Source organism: Cloeon dipterum, chromosome X (assembly GCF_949628265.1).
Source record: "Cloeon dipterum chromosome X, ieCloDipt1.1, whole genome shotgun sequence".
NCBI classification, from domain to species: Eukaryota; Metazoa; Arthropoda; class Insecta; order Ephemeroptera; family Baetidae; genus Cloeon; species Cloeon dipterum.
In genome coordinates, this window is record NC_088790.1 from 16,395,448 (window position 1) to 16,411,049 (window position 15,602).

General features: G+C 44.4%; 4 protein-coding genes across 20 annotated transcripts in view; all 4 read right to left on the bottom strand.

Moving 5' to 3' along the window:
- The window catches only part of Ank2 (Ankyrin 2), a 114,946-nt gene that overhangs the window by 8,565 nt on the left and 90,779 nt on the right, over nucleotides 1-15,602 (bottom strand). Inside the window, exon 33 of one of the 17 annotated variants that reach the window (XM_065492772.1) lies at nucleotides 1,931-2,166. The exons of 15 other annotated variants lie outside the window; for them this stretch is intronic. In XM_065492772.1, the coding sequence (XP_065348844.1) occupies nucleotides 2,084-2,166 (83 nt within the window). In that variant the 3' untranslated portion in view covers nucleotides 1,931-2,083. Of the gene's footprint in view, nucleotides 1-1,930; nucleotides 2,167-15,602 lie in introns of those variants that run through there. One more of the 17 variants, XM_065492770.1, reaches the window with a different exon arrangement.
- LOC135945083 (zinc metalloprotease ZmpB-like) lies at nucleotides 3,564-5,554 on the bottom strand. The gene is made up of 3 exons (XM_065492496.1): nucleotides 4,230-5,554; nucleotides 3,625-3,911; nucleotides 3,564-3,575 (listed from the first exon to the last, which is right to left on the bottom strand). Exons 1-3 carry the CDS (start codon nucleotides 5,518-5,520, stop codon nucleotides 3,564-3,566), a joined length of 1,590 nt encoding a protein of 529 aa, XP_065348568.1. The 5' UTR covers nucleotides 5,521-5,554.
- LOC135945084 (zinc metalloprotease ZmpB-like) lies at nucleotides 5,745-7,705 on the bottom strand. Its single transcript, XM_065492497.1, has 3 exons — nucleotides 6,381-7,705; nucleotides 5,848-6,062; nucleotides 5,745-5,759 (listed from the first exon to the last, which is right to left on the bottom strand). Exons 1-3 carry the CDS (start codon nucleotides 7,669-7,671, stop codon nucleotides 5,745-5,747), a joined length of 1,521 nt encoding a protein of 506 aa, XP_065348569.1. The 5' UTR covers nucleotides 7,672-7,705.
- Nucleotides 7,896-15,602, bottom strand: part of LOC135945086 (microtubule-associated protein futsch-like) — a 40,841-nt gene continuing 33,134 nt past the window's right edge. Inside the window, exons 24-33 of the mRNA XM_065492498.1 lie at nucleotides 15,028-15,600; nucleotides 14,230-14,373; nucleotides 12,940-13,440; nucleotides 12,469-12,720; nucleotides 11,749-12,000; nucleotides 10,708-11,280; nucleotides 9,910-10,053; nucleotides 8,620-9,120; nucleotides 7,999-8,400; nucleotides 7,896-7,910 (exon numbers count right to left, since the gene is read on the bottom strand). Of these exons, the coding sequence (XP_065348570.1) occupies nucleotides 7,896-7,910; nucleotides 7,999-8,400; nucleotides 8,620-9,120; nucleotides 9,910-10,053; nucleotides 10,708-11,280; nucleotides 11,749-12,000; nucleotides 12,469-12,720; nucleotides 12,940-13,440; nucleotides 14,230-14,373; nucleotides 15,028-15,600 (3,357 nt within the window). The remainder of the gene's footprint in view (nucleotides 7,911-7,998; nucleotides 8,401-8,619; nucleotides 9,121-9,909; nucleotides 10,054-10,707; nucleotides 11,281-11,748; nucleotides 12,001-12,468; nucleotides 12,721-12,939; nucleotides 13,441-14,229; nucleotides 14,374-15,027; nucleotides 15,601-15,602) is intronic.

A 15,602-nucleotide genomic window follows, 5' to 3' on the forward strand; every position in this document is an offset into this window, starting at 1 on the left:
GCCTTCTAAAGCCCAGGTGTTTCTGCCACCAAATAAAAAGCTGAAATTGTTACCTTTTCTTTTTCTGCTGACAACCGGTTCCAAATCTTTACTGTTATTGCCTCTTTTCGACCGATAGTTATCTTCTTTCTTTCTTGTTTCCAGTATTTTCAAATTTAATGCCTTGAAAGCTTCCGTTTCCTGAATACTCGATGGGGCTAGACGGTTTGGACTTTTCATTCTATCGTTCAAGCAAGTAAAACTTATAACAGGTTTTATTAGGGCCTTAGATAAGACTGCTATGTTTTCTCTTGTAAATGCAGGACGTCGGAAACCTTTTGGTAGTCTATTAGATATTTTTTCAAATTTCGAAATCAAATCAGAAACATTTCCTCGCCTGCCTTTCATACTTACTGGCAGTTTTATAATATCTACTTTTCCTCTGGAAACCTTGTAAGCTATACTCTGAATGCAGCACAACAATAGCATTTTATCAATAGTTCCTTCAGCACATATGGACTGGCACAAAAATTCGTAGGTTGCTGGTATATTAACATACATCATTTCTTTTGGCTGCACAATTAGAGGATTTGTTATCTTTTCTACAAACATTGTTGTTTGGTAACCGTCTTCTGTTTTTGTAATGCTTAGCTCGCTACATCGAATTGAACTAGCTGCTCTACTTCTAGATCCGTACACCTTAATACTTCCTCTTGCCTCACCATGTTTTAGACTAAGAGATCCTCCGTTTTTGTTGACACATACGCAAATGTTGTTCCCTCTCTTTCCATCGGAATAGCAAACACAAACTTCATTCTTCGAGTCATTAATAGACAATTTATCTTCGACTTCGCGGACAAACGAATTCCTTCTAGAAACATCCATGTCCTCTACGTCTGTTAGAGTGTCAGATGTATTCTGTGTTGCTTTTAGATAATGTATTTCCTCTGGTGCTTCGTAATCTAAAACTGCTGCACTTTTCATTTCAACTGTAGACGAGAAGTCCTCCATTGCTGGTGATGCAGACCTGAGAGGAGAGAATGCTTCATCTGCGGAACCTTCAACATCTTCGACATCAGTGTGTCCCATATCATTGCGGCTCTCTGGCGTTGCAAGTGTTGCTCTTTTCTTTAATATCTGCTCCAGTTTATGATCATTATTAGCCATTCTTCCAGTTCCCTCAGAAACTGCTAGAACATGTCCGGTTTCATAGTGTTGGAGCAAATTTTCATCATCATGTTCTTCATTTGGCAAATCTGTCTCTGATGCAGAGGTCAAATCAAAGTCTTCATTGTCGGTCTTTCCGTCTTCTAAGTTTTCCGGCAACCTGAGTTCGTCCAATAGTTGCATTGAAGTCGCAGTTGCATTTGAATTATCAGACATTCCATCGCTGGAAAGATTTGCGTCAGATTCAGATTCACCAACGGGTCGAGCATTAGGTGCTAGCAAATTTCCTCCTGCATGCCTCTTTTGTCTGCTTTTGCTTCTTTTCTTCTTCAGTGGAAACTTCTCGTCTAAGAAAAGTTCCTCAGTATCAGTCAGTCCACTTCTAGTAATTTCTGGGATTTTCATTCTTTTCTCATTTTTCAACCTCTCAGTATCTTCGACGATTCCAAAATCGTAGGTTGGTGGCTCAGGGCTAACAAAATTTCGGTCTGCGGCAAAAACTTGTAAATCTTCGTTTGAGCCCATAAAATCCTCTACGTCTGTTGTTCCGTCAATATCATCAGCCACTAGTGCTAGAGAAGATGGTGTAGGATATGATATGGTTACAATACCATCTTCATGTGATTCTTGAAGAGTTTCAATTGGACTAGAGTCCAAATGTTGGATATCCTGAAAATTAATATCAGGAATATCATACAGCAACTGCCCATCGTCCATATCTTCCGTGTCTGTCAAACAGTCATCGGTTCTCTCCGCTACGTGGAGTTTATTTTTTGTTTTTCGTGAAACCTTGCGTTTCGGCCTTCGACTTCGGATTGTTGCCCCTTCTTCGTCAGATGAGATGTCTTCGTCAACGATCACAGCATTCATAATAAGAGGTTTTTCTGAATCTTGGAAATCGATATACTCCACGTCCGAGAGAGCATCTTTGTCGATCTCAATCACTTGATCGTTTTGGCGCGCAGCTTTTGTAACTGAAATCTCTGGGACTTCTCTCTTGCGTTGATTGGGTTCCATTACCTGTGATAAAATTACATCTTTTTGTTTACTGCCTGTATAAGTTGAATCTTCACGAATTTGAGTTGCTGAACTGCGTGAAACTTGTTTGCATGCATTTGACTTTGTTTTCATATCTAGAGCTCTAGACAATGTCAGGCTAATTTTGTGCTCAAGGGAAGACGTGTCGGAAGTAAAAAGATAAACAATATCAGATACAAAAATATTCAAATCATCAGCCATGCTATTGCATTCAGATTTAATTGAATGCTCGAATTTACCTTCCTCACTCTGCTGCTTGTATTCAAATTTGTGTTTCACTCTGGTAGGTGTTACAGTCTGAATGTCTAACAAAGGGGAAATTTGCTCTTCTTTAGATTTGGCAGGAGAATCTAATTCTGCCTCTTTCATAGATTTAACTGGAGAACCGGGAGGTGGGAAATGTGAAACGTGTTTCTCGGATGCGGAATGTGACTTTTCAGAAATTTGTGCGTAGTTCAAATTATCTTTCCTACTTTTTGAACCCTTGCCAAAAGTTTTAGTTGGTGAAAACTGTTTCTTCGGCTCTTTAAATACTACTTCAATCCCATTAGATGTGGTATTAACAGTTCTAGTGAAAACTTCAGTAGTAATAATTTTTGACTGATTGGAATCAGTATGTCTCTTAGCGTCTTTAGATTTAACAAGGCCAGTTTTTCGTTCCTGAAAAATTTCAGAAGCAACTGATACAACCTTTTCAGTAGACGTTTTAGATTTTGAAATTGATGTGGGAGAGGAAGACGAATGAGGGAATATAACAGGCCTGTCTGAATGAACCCTGTCGTCTCTCTTGAGCAGCCAACCAGAACGATTGCTGTCATACAAATGTAAATTCCTATCTTTCGGCTTTGTTTCAAAGCTCATAGTTAGCCCTTCTCTGCTTTTGCTTCTAATATCCTTTGATTTCGATGTACTTGGTGCTTCTAAATGCTTTCTTTCATTCTTTTTGGAAGTTGAAGTCTGAGACTTGGTAATAGTTGATTTTTTAAGGGTACCAGTTTGTTTTTTAACTGGAATTTTCGAAGGTGGTTTACTTTTCAAAGTTTTTTCCTCGGATGAAATATTTTCACACTTGCAAAATACCTTTTTCGATGCAGTTGATAGTTTAGCAAACGTCTCGCCACTATCCAGAGAAAATAGAACTCCCTCAATAAATTCTTTCTTTGGTTTTTCAGTCATTGTAATTTCAATAACATCATCATTCATACTGATACCATGTTCTATTTCAACATTAGAGTCCACTGACTTTTCAACTTTTTTGGTTTCAATATCCTCAGAAAACAGAGTATTTGATGTTTCTTCTACTAATTCTGATACCAATTCTTCATCAATACTAACAATATTCTGAGGTAATTCTTCCTGAGTGCCGTCAGAATGCTTTATCACATCAGAAACTAAAAGTAAATCATCCAACATAAATTCATTCACAGAAGCAGATTTTACGATATCTACAATTTCTAATAACAAATTTTCTGGCTCGAGACTTTGTTCGGAATGCTTTTCTGGAGTCTGCACCACTTCGTCTGATTTGACTCCATCAGCTGGAATTGACTCAGATTGAACTTTGATCTGCTCCACGATTTGTTCCTCTGACGCTTCAACAACGTGTGGAACTGCAATCGGAGTTTCCGTTTCTTCCTCCGGACTAATTGGCTTGCTATCCACATGTGCTGGTTCTTTGGTGTCAGTTTCCTGGATTTCCAAGGAAGCAGGCTCGTCAGTTTTGATCACTGAGACGGTCGATTCTTCGTCCTGAGTCTCGGTCTCGACCGCAGTTTCAAGTACTTCTTCCTGGATTTCTGGCACTTGTTCTGGTTTCGATAAGGTTTCAAGCTCAGTGTCGGCCTTGTCTGACAGTTCTGGTTCGGACGCTTGCTCTGCTTGTTTGACAGCGTCGTCATCCAAAGACGGAGTCTGCTGATCGACAATTGCAATCAAGTTTTCGTCTTGCACAGCTTCAGTTTCACTCTCGCTTACAGTCAATTCTGATTGAGTCGTTTCTTTGACAATTTCTGGTTCTTGAGGTTCGATTCCAGAAACCTCTGGAGCAAGAACGGTCGTATCTGCGATGGAAATAGCTTCCGTTTCCTTTTCAGTGTCAGTGGAGACCGATTTTTCGGCCTGAACGTCTTTGGTTTCTGTAATTGTTAGTGGTTTTGAATCGGAATCTTGCAGAGTAATCTCTGGCTCGAGAGTTTGATCTGTTTGCGTTTCTGGAGTCTGCACCAGTTCGTCTGATTTGACTCCATCAGCTGGAATTGACTCAGATTGAACTGTGATCTGCTCCACAATTTGTTCCTCTGACGCTTCAACAACGTGTGGAACTGCAATCGGAGTTTCCGTTTCTTCCTCCGGACTAATTGGCTTGCTATCCACGTGTGCTGGTTCTTTGGTGTCAGTTTCCTGGATTTCCAAGGAAGCAGGCTCGTCAGTTTTGATCACTGAGACGGTCGATTCTTCGTCCTGAGTCTCGGTCTCGACCGCAGTTTCAAGTACTTCTTCTTCCTGGTTTTCTGGCACTTGTTCTGGTTTCGATAAGGTTTCAAGCTCAGTGTCGGCCTTGTCTGACAGTTCTGGTTCGGACGCTTGCTCTGCTTGTTTGACAGCGTCGTCATCCATAGACGGAGTCTGCTGATCGACACTTGCAATTGCAATCAAGTTTTCGTCTTGCACAGCTTCAGTTTCACTCTCGCTTACAGTCAATTTTGATTGAGTCGTTTCTTTGACAATTTCTGGTTCTTGAGGTTCGATTCCAGAAACCTCTGGAGCTAGAACGGTCGTATCTGCGATGGAAATAGCTTCCGTTTCCTTTTCAGTGTCAGTGGAGACCGATTTTTCGGCCTGAACGTCTTTGGTTTCTGTAATTGTTAGTGGTTTTGAATCGGAATCTTGCAGAGTAATCTCTGGCTCGAGAGTTTGATCTGTTTGCGTTTCTGGAGTCTGCACCAGTTCGTCTGATTTGACTCCATCAGCTGGAATTGACTCAGATTGAACTGTGATCTGCTCCACAATTTGTTCCTCTGACGCTTCAACAACGTGTGGAACTGCAATCGGAGTTTCCGTTTCTTCCTCCGGACTAATTGGCTTGCTATCCACGTGTGCTGGTTCTTTGGTGTCAGTTTCCTGGATTTCCAAGGAAGCAGGCTCGTCAGTTTTGATCACTGAGACGGTCGATTCTTCGTCCTGAGTCTCGGTCTCGACCGCAGTTTCAAGTACTTCTTCTTCCTGGTTTTCTGGCACTTGTTCTGGTTTCGATAAGGTTTCAAGCTCAGTGTCGGCCTTGTCTGACAGTTCTGGTTCGGACGCTTGCTCTGCTTGTTTGACAGCGTCGTCATCCATAGACGGAGTCTGCTGATCGACACTTGCAATTGCAATCAAGTTTTCGTCTTGCACAGCTTCAGTTTCACTCTCGCTTACAGTCAATTCTGATTGAGTCGTTTCTTTGACAATTTCTGGTTCTTGAGGTTCGATTCCAGAAACCTCTGGAGCAAGAACGGTCGTATCTGCGATGGAAATAGCTTCCGTTTCCTTTTCAGTGTCAGTGGAGACCGATTTTTCGGCCTTTACGACTTTGGTTTCTGTAATTGTTAGTGGTTTTGAATCGGAATCTTGCAGAGTAATTTCTGGCTCGAGAGTTTGATCTGTTTGCGTTTCTGGAGTCTGCACCAGTTCGTCTGATTTAACTCCATCAGCTGGAATTGACTCAGATTGAACTTTGATCTGCTCCACGATTTGTTCCTCTGACGCTTCAACAACGTGTGGAACTGCAATCGGAGTTTCCGTTTCTTCCTCCGGACTAATTGGCTTGCTATCCACATGTGCTGGTTCTTTGGTGTCAGTTTCCTGGATTTCCAAGGAAGCAGGCTCGTCAGTTTTGATCACTGAGACGGTCGATTCTTCGTCCTGAGTCTCGGTCTCGACCGCAGTTTCAAGTACTTCTTCCTGGATTTCTGGCACTTGTTCTGGTTTCGATAAGGTTTCAAGCTCAGTGTCGGCCTTGTCTGACAGTTCTGGTTCGGACGCTTGCTCTGCTTGTTTGACAGCGTCGTCATCCAAAGACGGAGTCTGCTGATCGACAATTGCAATCAAGTTTTCGTCTTGCACAGCTTCAGTTTCACTCTCGCTTACAGTCAATTCTGATTGAGTCGTTTCTTTGACAATTTCTGGTTCTTGAGGTTCGATTCCAGAAACCTCTGGAGCAAGAACGGTCGTATCTGCGATGGAAATAGCTTCCGTTTCCTTTTCAGTGTCAGTGGAGACCGATTTTTCGGCCTGAACGTCTTTGGTTTCTGTAATTGTTAGTGGTTTTGAATCGGAATCTTGCAGAGTAATCTCTGGCTCGAGAGTTTGATCTGTTTGCGTTTCTGGAGTCTGCACCAGTTCGTCTGATTTGACTCCATCAGCTGGAATTGACTCAAATTGAACTGTGATCTGCTCCACAATTTGTTCCTCTGACGCTTCAACAACGTGTGGAACTGCAATCGGAGTTTCCGTTTCTTCCTCCGGACTAATTGGCTTGCTATCCACGTGTGCTGGTTCTTTGGTGTCAGTTTCCTGGATTTCCAAGGAAGCAGGCTCGTCAGTTTTGATCACTGAGACGGTCGATTCTTCGTCCTGAGTCTCGGTCTCGACCGCAGTTTCAAGTACTTCTTCTTCCTGGTTTTCTGGCACTTGTTCTGGTTTCGATAAGGTTTCAAGCTCAGTGTCGGCCTTGTCTGACAGTTCTGGTTCGGACGCTTGCTCTGCTTGTTTGACAGCGTCGTCATCCATAGACGGAGTCTGCTGATCGACACTTGCAATTGCAATCAAGTTTTCGTCTTGCACAGCTTCAGTTTCACTCTCGCTTACAGTCAATTTTGATTGAGTCGTTTCTTTGACAATTTCTGGTTCTTGAGGTTCGATTCCAGAAACCTCTGGAGCTAGAACGGTCGTATCTGCGATGGAAATAGCTTCCGTTTCCTTTTCAGTGTCAGTGGAGACCGATTTTTCGGCCTGAACGTCTTTGGTTTCTGTAATTGTTAGTGGTTTTGAATCGGAATCTTGCAGAGTAATCTCTGGCTCGAGAGTTTGATCTGTTTGCGTTTCTGGAGTCTGCACCAGTTCGTCTGATTTGACTCCATCAGCTGGAATTGACTCAGATTGAACTGTGATCTGCTCCACAATTTGTTCCTCTGACGCTTCAACAACGTGTGGAACTGCAATCGGAGTTTCCGTTTCTTCCTCCGGACTAATTGGCTTGCTATCCACGTGTGCTGGTTCTTTGGTGTCAGTTTCCTGGATTTCCAAGGAAGCAGGCTCGTCAGTTTTGATCACTGAGACGGTCGATTCTTCGTCCTGAGTCTCGGTCTCGACCGCAGTTTCAAGTACTTCTTCTTCCTGGTTTTCTGGCACTTGTTCTGGTTTCGATAAGGTTTCAAGCTCAGTGTCGGCCTTGTCTGACAGTTCTGGTTCGGACGCTTGCTCTGCTTGTTTGACAGCGTCGTCATCCATAGACGGAGTCTGCTGATCGACACTTGCAATTGCAATCAAGTTTTCGTCTTGCACAGCTTCAGTTTCACTCTCGCTTACAGTCAATTCTGATTGAGTCGTTTCTTTGACAATTTCTGGTTCTTGAGGTTCGATTCCAGAAACCTCTGGAGCAAGAACGGTCGTATCTGCGATGGAAATAGCTTCCGTTTCCTTTTCAGTGTCAGTGGAGACCGATTTTTCGGCCTTTACGACTTTGGTTTCTGTAATTGTTAGTGGTTTTGAATCGGAATCTTGCAGAGTAATTTCTGGCTCGAGAGTTTGATCTGTTTGCGTTTCTGGAGTCTGCACCAGTTCGTCTGATTTAACTCCATCAGCTGGAATTGACTCAGATTGAACTGTGATCTGCTCCACAATTTGTTCCTCTGACGCTTCAACAACGTGTGGAACTGCAATCGGAGTTTCCGTTTCTTCCTCCGGACTAATTGGCTTGCTATCCACGTTTGCTGGTTCTTTGGTGTCAGTTTCCTGGATTTCCAAGGAAGCAGGCTCGTCAGTTTTGATCACTGAGACGGTCGATTCTTCCTCCTGAGTCTCGGTCTCGACCGCAGTTTCAAGTACTTCTTCTTCCTGGATTTCTAGCACTTGTTCTGGTTTCGATAAGGTTTCAAGCTCAGTGTCGGCCTTGTCTGACAGTTCTGGTTCGGACGCTTGCTCTGCTTGTTTGACAGCGTCGTCATCCAAAGACGGAGTCTGCTGATCGTCACTTGCAATTGCAATCAAGTTTTCGTCTTGCACAGCTTCAGTTTCACTCTCGCTTACAGTCAATTCTGATTGAGTCGTTTCTTTGACAATTTCTGGTTCTTGAGGTTCGATTCCAGAAACCTCTGGAGCAAGAACGGTCGTATCTGCGATGGAAATAGCTTCCGTTTCCTTTTCAGTGTCAGTGGAGACCGATTTTTCGGTCTTTACGTCTTTGGTTTCTGTGATTGTTAGTGGTTTTGAATCGGAATCTTGCAGAGTAATTTCTGGCTCGAGAGTTTGATCTGTTTGCGTTTCTGGAGTCTGCTCCAGTTCGTCTGATTTGACTCCATCAGCTGGAATTGACTCAGATTGAACTGTGATCTGCTCCACAATTTGTTCCTCTGACGCTTCAACAACGTGTGGAACTGCAATCGGAGTTTCCGTTTCTTCCTCCGGACTAATTGGCTTGCTATCCACGTTTGCTGGTTCTTTGGTGTCAGTTTCCTGGATTTCCAAGGAAGCAGGCTCGTCATTTTTGATCACTGAGACGGTCGATTCTTCGTCCTGAGTCTCGGTCTCGACCGCAGTTTCAAGCACTTCTTCTTCCTGGATTTCTGGCACTTGTTCTGGTTTCGATAAGGTTTCAAGCTCAGTGTCGGCCTTGTCTGACATTTCTGGTTCGGACGCTTGCTCTGCTTGTTTGACAGCGTCGTCATCCAAAGACGGAGTCTGCTGATCGTCACTTGCAATTGCAATCAAGTTTTCGTCTTGCACAGCTTCAGTTTCACTCTCGCTTACAGTCAATTCTGATTGAGTCGTTTCTTTGACAATTTCTGGTTCTTGAGGTTCGATTCCAGAAACCTCTGGAGCAAGAACGGTCGTATCTGCGATGGAAATAGCTTCCGTTTCCTTTTCAGTGTCAGTGGAGACCGATTTTTCGGCCTGAACGTCTTTGGTTTCTGTAATTGTTAGTGGTTTTGAATCGGAATCTTGCAGAGTAATCTCTGGCTCGAGAGTTTGATCTGTTTGCGTTTCTGGAGTCTGCACCAGTTCGTCTGATTTGACTCCATCAGCTGGAATTGACTCAAATTGAACTGTGATCTGCTCCACAATTTGTTCCTCTGACGCTTCAACAACGTGTGGAACTGCAATCGGAGTTTCCGTTTCTTCCTCCGGACTAATTGGCTTGCTATCCACGTGTGCTGGTTCTTTGGTGTCAGTTTCCTGGATTTCCAAGGAAGCAGGCTCGTCAGTTTTGATCACTGAGACGGTCGATTCTTCGTCCTGAGTCTCGGTCTCGACCGCAGTTTCAAGTACTTCTTCTTCCTGGTTTTCTGGCACTTGTTCTGGTTTCGATAAGGTTTCAAGCTCAGTGTCGGCCTTGTCTGACAGTTCTGGTTCGGACGCTTGCTCTGCTTGTTTGACAGCGTCGTCATCCATAGACGGAGTCTGCTGATCGACACTTGCAATTGCAATCAAGTTTTCGTCTTGCACAGCTTCAGTTTCACTCTCGCTTACAGTCAATTTTGATTGAGTCGTTTCTTTGACAATTTCTGGTTCTTGAGGTTCGATTCCAGAAACCTCTGGAGCTAGAACGGTCGTATCTGCGATGGAAATAGCTTCCGTTTCCTTTTCAGTGTCAGTGGAGACCGATTTTTCGGCCTGAACGTCTTTGGTTTCTGTAATTGTTAGTGGTTTTGAATCGGAATCTTGCAGAGTAATCTCTGGCTCGAGAGTTTGATCTGTTTGCGTTTCTGGAGTCTGCACCAGTTCGTCTGATTTGACTCCATCAGCTGGAATTGACTCAGATTGAACTGTGATCTGCTCCACAATTTGTTCCTCAAACGCTTCAACAACGTGTGGAACTGCAATCGGAGTTTCCGTTTCTTCCTCCGGACTAATTGGCTTGCTATCCACGTGTGCTGGTTCTTTGGTGTCAGTTTCCTGGATTTCCAAGGAAGCAGGCTCGTCAGTTTTGATCACTGAGACGGTCGATTCTTCGTCCTGAGTCTCGGTCTCGACCGCAGTTTCAAGTACTTCTTCTTCCTGGTTTTCTGGCACTTGTTCTGGTTTCGATAAGGTTTCAAGCTCAGTGTCGGCCTTGTCTGACAGTTCTGGTTCGGACGCTTGCTCTGCTTGTTTGACAGCGTCGTCATCCATAGACGGAGTCTGCTGATCGACACTTGCAATTGCAATCAAGTTTTCGTCTTGCACAGCTTCAGTTTCACTCTCGCTTACAGTCAATTCTGATTGAGTCGTTTCTTTGACAATTTCTGGTTCTTGAGGTTCGATTCCAGAAACCTCTGGAGCAAGAACGGTCGTATCTGCGATGGAAATAGCTTCCGTTTCCTTTTCAGTGTCAGTGGAGACCGATTTTTCGGCCTTTACGACTTTGGTTTCTGTAATTGTTAGTGGTTTTGAATCGGAATCTTGCAGAGTAATTTCTGGCTCGAGAGTTTGATCTGTTTGCGTTTCTGGAGTCTGCACCAGTTCGTCTGATTTAACTCCATCAGCTGGAATTGACTCAGATTGAACTGTGATCTGCTCCACAATTTGTTCCTCTGACGCTTCAACAACGTGTGGAACTGCAATCGGAGTTTCCGTTTCTTCCTCCGGACTAATTGGCTTGCTATCCACGTTTGCTGGTTCTTTGGTGTCAGTTTCCTGGATTTCCAAGGAAGCAGGCTCGTCAGTTTTGATCACTGAGACGGTCGATTCTTCCTCCTGAGTCTCGGTCTCGACCGCAGTTTCAAGTACTTCTTCTTCCTGGATTTCTAGCACTTGTTCTGGTTTCGATAAGGTTTCAAGCTCAGTGTCGGCCTTGTCTGACAGTTCTGGTTCGGACGCTTGCTCTGCTTGTTTGACAGCGTCGTCATCCAAAGACGGAGTCTGCTGATCGTCACTTGCAATTGCAATCAAGTTTTCGTCTTGCACAGCTTCAGTTTCACTCTCGCTTACAGTCAATTCTGATTGAGTCGTTTCTTTGACAATTTCTGGTTCTTGAGGTTCGATTCCAGAAACCTCTGGAGCAAGAACGGTCGTATCTGCGATGGAAATAGCTTCCGTTTCCTTTTCAGTGTCAGTGGAGACCGATTTTTCGGCCTGAACGTCTTTGGTTTCTGTAATTGTTAGTGGTTTTGAATCGGAATCTTGCAGAGTAATCTCTGGCTCGAGAGTTTGATCTGTTTGCGTTTCTGGAGTCTGCACCAGTTCGTCTGATTTGACTCCATCAGCTGGAATTGACTCAGATTGAACTGTGATCTGCTCCACAATTTGTTCCTCTGACGCTTCAACAACGTGTGGAACTGCAATCGGAGTTTCCGTTTCTTCCTCCGGACTAATTGGCTTGCTATCCACGTGTGCTGGTTCTTTGGTGTCAGTTTCCTGGATTTCCAAGGAAGCAGGCTCGTCAGTTTTGATCACTGAGACGGTCGATTCTTCCTCCTGAGTCTCGGTCTCGACCGCAGTTTCAAGTACTTCTTCTTCCTGGATTTCTAGCACTTGTTCTGGTTTCGATAAGGTTTCAAGCTCAGTGTCGGCCTTGTCTGACAGTTCTGGTTCGGACGCTTGCTCTGCTTGTTTGACAGCGTCGTCATCCAAAGACGGAGTCTGCTGATCGTCACTTGCAATTGCAATCAAGTTTTCGTCTTGCACAGCTTCAGTTTCACTCTCGCTTACAGTCAATTCTGATTGAGTCGTTTCTTTGACAATTTCTGGTTCTTGAGGTTCGATTCCAGAAACCTCTGGAGCAAGAACGGTCGTATCTGCGATGGAAATAGCTTCCGTTTCCTTTTCAGTGTCAGTGGAGACCGATTTTTCGGCCTGAACGTCTTTGGTTTCTGTAATTGTTAGTGGTTTTGAATCGGAATCTTGCAGAGTAATTTCTGGCTCGAGAGTTTGATCTGTTTGCGTTTCTGGAGTCTGCACCAGTTCGTCTGATTTAACTCCATCAGCTGGAATTGACTCAGATTGAACTGTGATCTGCTCCACAATTTGTTCCTCTGACGCTTCAACAACGTGTGGAACTGCAATCGGAGTTTCCGTTTCTTCCTCCGGACTAATTGGCTTGCTATCCACGTTTGCTGGTTCTTTGGTGTCAGTTTCCTGGATTTCCAAGGAAGCAGGCTCGTCAGTTTTGATCACTGAGACGGTCGATTCTTCCTCCTGAGTCTCGGTCTCGACCGCAGTTTCAAGTACTTCTTCTTCCTGGATTTCTAGCACTTGTTCTGGTTTCGATAAGGTTTCAAGCTCAGTGTCGGCCTTGTCTGACAGTTCTGGTTCGGACGCTTGCTCTGCTTGTTTGACAGCGTCGTCATCCAAAGACGGAGTCTGCTGATCGTCACTTGCAATTGCAATCAAGTTTTCGTCTTGCACAGCTTCAGTTTCACTCTCGCTTACAGTCAATTCTGATTGAGTCGTTTCTTTGACAATTTCTGGTTCTTGAGGTTCGATTCCAGAAACCTCTGGAGCAAGAACGGTCGTATCTGCGATGGAAATAGCTTCCGTTTCCTTTTCAGTGTCAGTGGAGACCGATTTTTCGGTCTTTACGTCTTTGGTTTCTGTGATTGTTAGTGGTTTTGAATCGGAATCTTGCAGAGTAATTTCTGGCTCGAGAGTTTGATCTGTTTGCGTTTCTGGAGTCTGCTCCAGTTCGTCTGATTTGACTCCATCAGCTGGAATTGACTCAGATTGAACTGTGATCTGCTCCACAATTTGTTCCTCTGACGCTTCAACAACGTGTGGAACTGCAATCGGAGTTTCCGTTTCTTCCTCCGGACTAATTGGCTTGCTATCCACGTTTGCTGGTTCTTTGGTGTCAGTTTCCTGGATTTCCAAGGAAGCAGGCTCGTCATTTTTGATCACTGAGACGGTCGATTCTTCGTCCTGAGTCTCGGTCTCGACCGCAGTTTCAAGCACTTCTTCTTCCTGGATTTCTGGCACTTGTTCTGGTTTCGATAAGGTTTCAAGCTCAGTGTCGGCCTTGTCTGACATTTCTGGTTCGGACGCTTGCTCTGCTTGTTTGACAGCGTCGTCATCCAAAGACGGAGTCTGCTGATCGTCACTTGCAATTGCAATCAAGTTTTCGTCTTGCACAGCTTCAGTTTCACTCTCGCTTACAGTCAATTCTGATTGAGTCGTTTCTTTGACAATTTCTGGTTCTTGAGGTTCGATTCCAGAAACCTCTGGAGCAAGAACGGTCGTATCTGCGATGGAAATAGCTTCCGTTTCCTTTTCAGTGTCAGTGGAGACCGATTTTTCGGCCTGAACGTCTTTGGTTTCTGTAATTGTTAGTGGTTTTGAATCGGAATCTTGCAGAGTAATCTCTGGCTCGAGAGTTTGATCTGTTTGCGTTTCTGGAGTCTGCACCAGTTCGTCTGATTTGACTCCATCAGCTGGAATTGACTCAAATTGAACTGTGATCTGCTCCACAATTTGTTCCTCTGACGCTTCAACAACGTGTGGAACTGCAATCGGAGTTTCCGTTTCTTCCTCCGGACTAATTGGCTTGCTATCCACGTGTGCTGGTTCTTTGGTGTCAGTTTCCTGGATTTCCAAGGAAGCAGGCTCGTCAGTTTTGATCACTGAGACGGTCGATTCTTCGTCCTGAGTCTCGGTCTCGACCGCAGTTTCAAGTACTTCTTCTTCCTGGTTTTCTGGCACTTGTTCTGGTTTCGATAAGGTTTCAAGCTCAGTGTCGGCCTTGTCTGACAGTTCTGGTTCGGACGCTTGCTCTGCTTGTTTGACAGCGTCGTCATCCATAGACGGAGTCTGCTGATCGACACTTGCAATTGCAATCAAGTTTTCGTCTTGCACAGCTTCAGTTTCACTCTCGCTTACAGTCAATTTTGATTGAGTCGTTTCTTTGACAATTTCTGGTTCTTGAGGTTCGATTCCAGAAACCTCTGGAGCTAGAACGGTCGTATCTGCGATGGAAATAGCTTCCGTTTCCTTTTCAGTGTCAGTGGAGACCGATTTTTCGGCCTGAACGTCTTTGGTTTCTGTAATTGTTAGTGGTTTTGAATCGGAATCTTGCAGAGTAATCTCTGGCTCGAGAGTTTGATCTGTTTGCGTTTCTGGAGTCTGCACCAGTTCGTCTGATTTGACTCCATCAGCTGGAATTGACTCAGATTGAACTGTGATCTGCTCCACAATTTGTTCCTCTGACGCTTCAACAACGTGTGGAACTGCAATCGGAGTTTCCGTTTCTTCCTCCGGACTAATTGGCTTGCTATCCACGTGTGCTGGTTCTTTGGTGTCAGTTTCCTGGATTTCCAAGGAAGCAGGCTCGTCAGTTTTGATCACTGAGACGGTCGATTCTTCGTCCTGAGTCTCGGTCTCGACCGCAGTTTCAAGTACTTCTTCTTCCTGGTTTTCTGGCACTTGTTCTGGTTTCGATAAGGTTTCAAGCTCAGTGTCGGCCTTGTCTGACAGTTCTGGTTCGGACGCTTGCTCTGCTTGTTTGACAGCGTCGTCATCCATAGACGGAGTCTGCTGATCGACACTTGCAATTGCAATCAAGTTTTCGTCTTGCACAGCTTCAGTTTCACTCTCGCTTACAGTCAATTCTGATTGAGTCGTTTCTTTGACAATTTCTGGTTCTTGAGGTTCGATTCCAGAAACCTCTGGAGCAAGAACGGTCGTATCTGCGATGGAAATAGCTTCCGTTTCCTTTTCAGTGTCAGTGGAGACCGATTTTTCGGCCTTTACGACTTTGGTTTCTGTAATTGTTAGTGGTTTTGAATCGGAATCTTGCAGAGTAATTTCTGGCTCGAGAGTTTGATCTGTTTGCGTTTCTGGAGTCTGCACCAGTTCGTCTGATTTAACTCCATCAGCTGGAATTGACTCAGATTGAACTGTGATCTGCTCCACAATTTGTTCCTCTGACGCTTCAACAACGTGTGGAACTGCAATCGGAGTTTCCGTTTCTTCCTCCGGACTAATTGGCTTGCTATCCACGTTTGCTGGTTCTTTGGTGTCAGTTTCCTGGATTTCCAAGGAAGCAGGCTCGTCAGTTTTGATCACTGAGACGGTCGATTCTTCCTCCTGAGTCTCGGTCTCGACCGCAGTTTCAAGTACTTCTTCTTCCTGGATTTCTAGCACTTGTTCTGGTTTCGATAAGGTTTCAAGCTCAGTGTCGGCCTTGTCTGACAGTTCTGGTTCGGACGCTTGCTCTGCTTGTTTGACAGCGTCGTCATCCAAAGACGGAGTCT

What these genes read in the sequence shown, in the direction of transcription:
- LOC135945084 (XM_065492497.1), bottom strand. Translation starts at nt 7,671, where the DNA reads ATGGATGACGACGCTGTCAAACAAGCAGAGCAAGCGTCCGAACCAGAA. An exon ending in CGCAGATACGACCGTTCTTG is followed by an intron (nt 6,063 to 6,380) that starts CTCCAGAGGTTT and finishes CGACCGTCTCAG; the next exon opens with TGATCAAAACTGACGAGCCT.
- LOC135945083 (XM_065492496.1), bottom strand. Translation starts at nt 5,520, where the DNA reads ATGGATGACGACGCTGTCAAACAAGCAGAGCAAGCGTCCGAACCAGAA. An exon ending in CGCAGATACGACCGTTCTTG is followed by an intron (nt 3,912 to 4,229) that starts CTCCAGAGGTTT and finishes CGACCGTCTCAG; the next exon opens with TGATCAAAACTGACGAGCCT.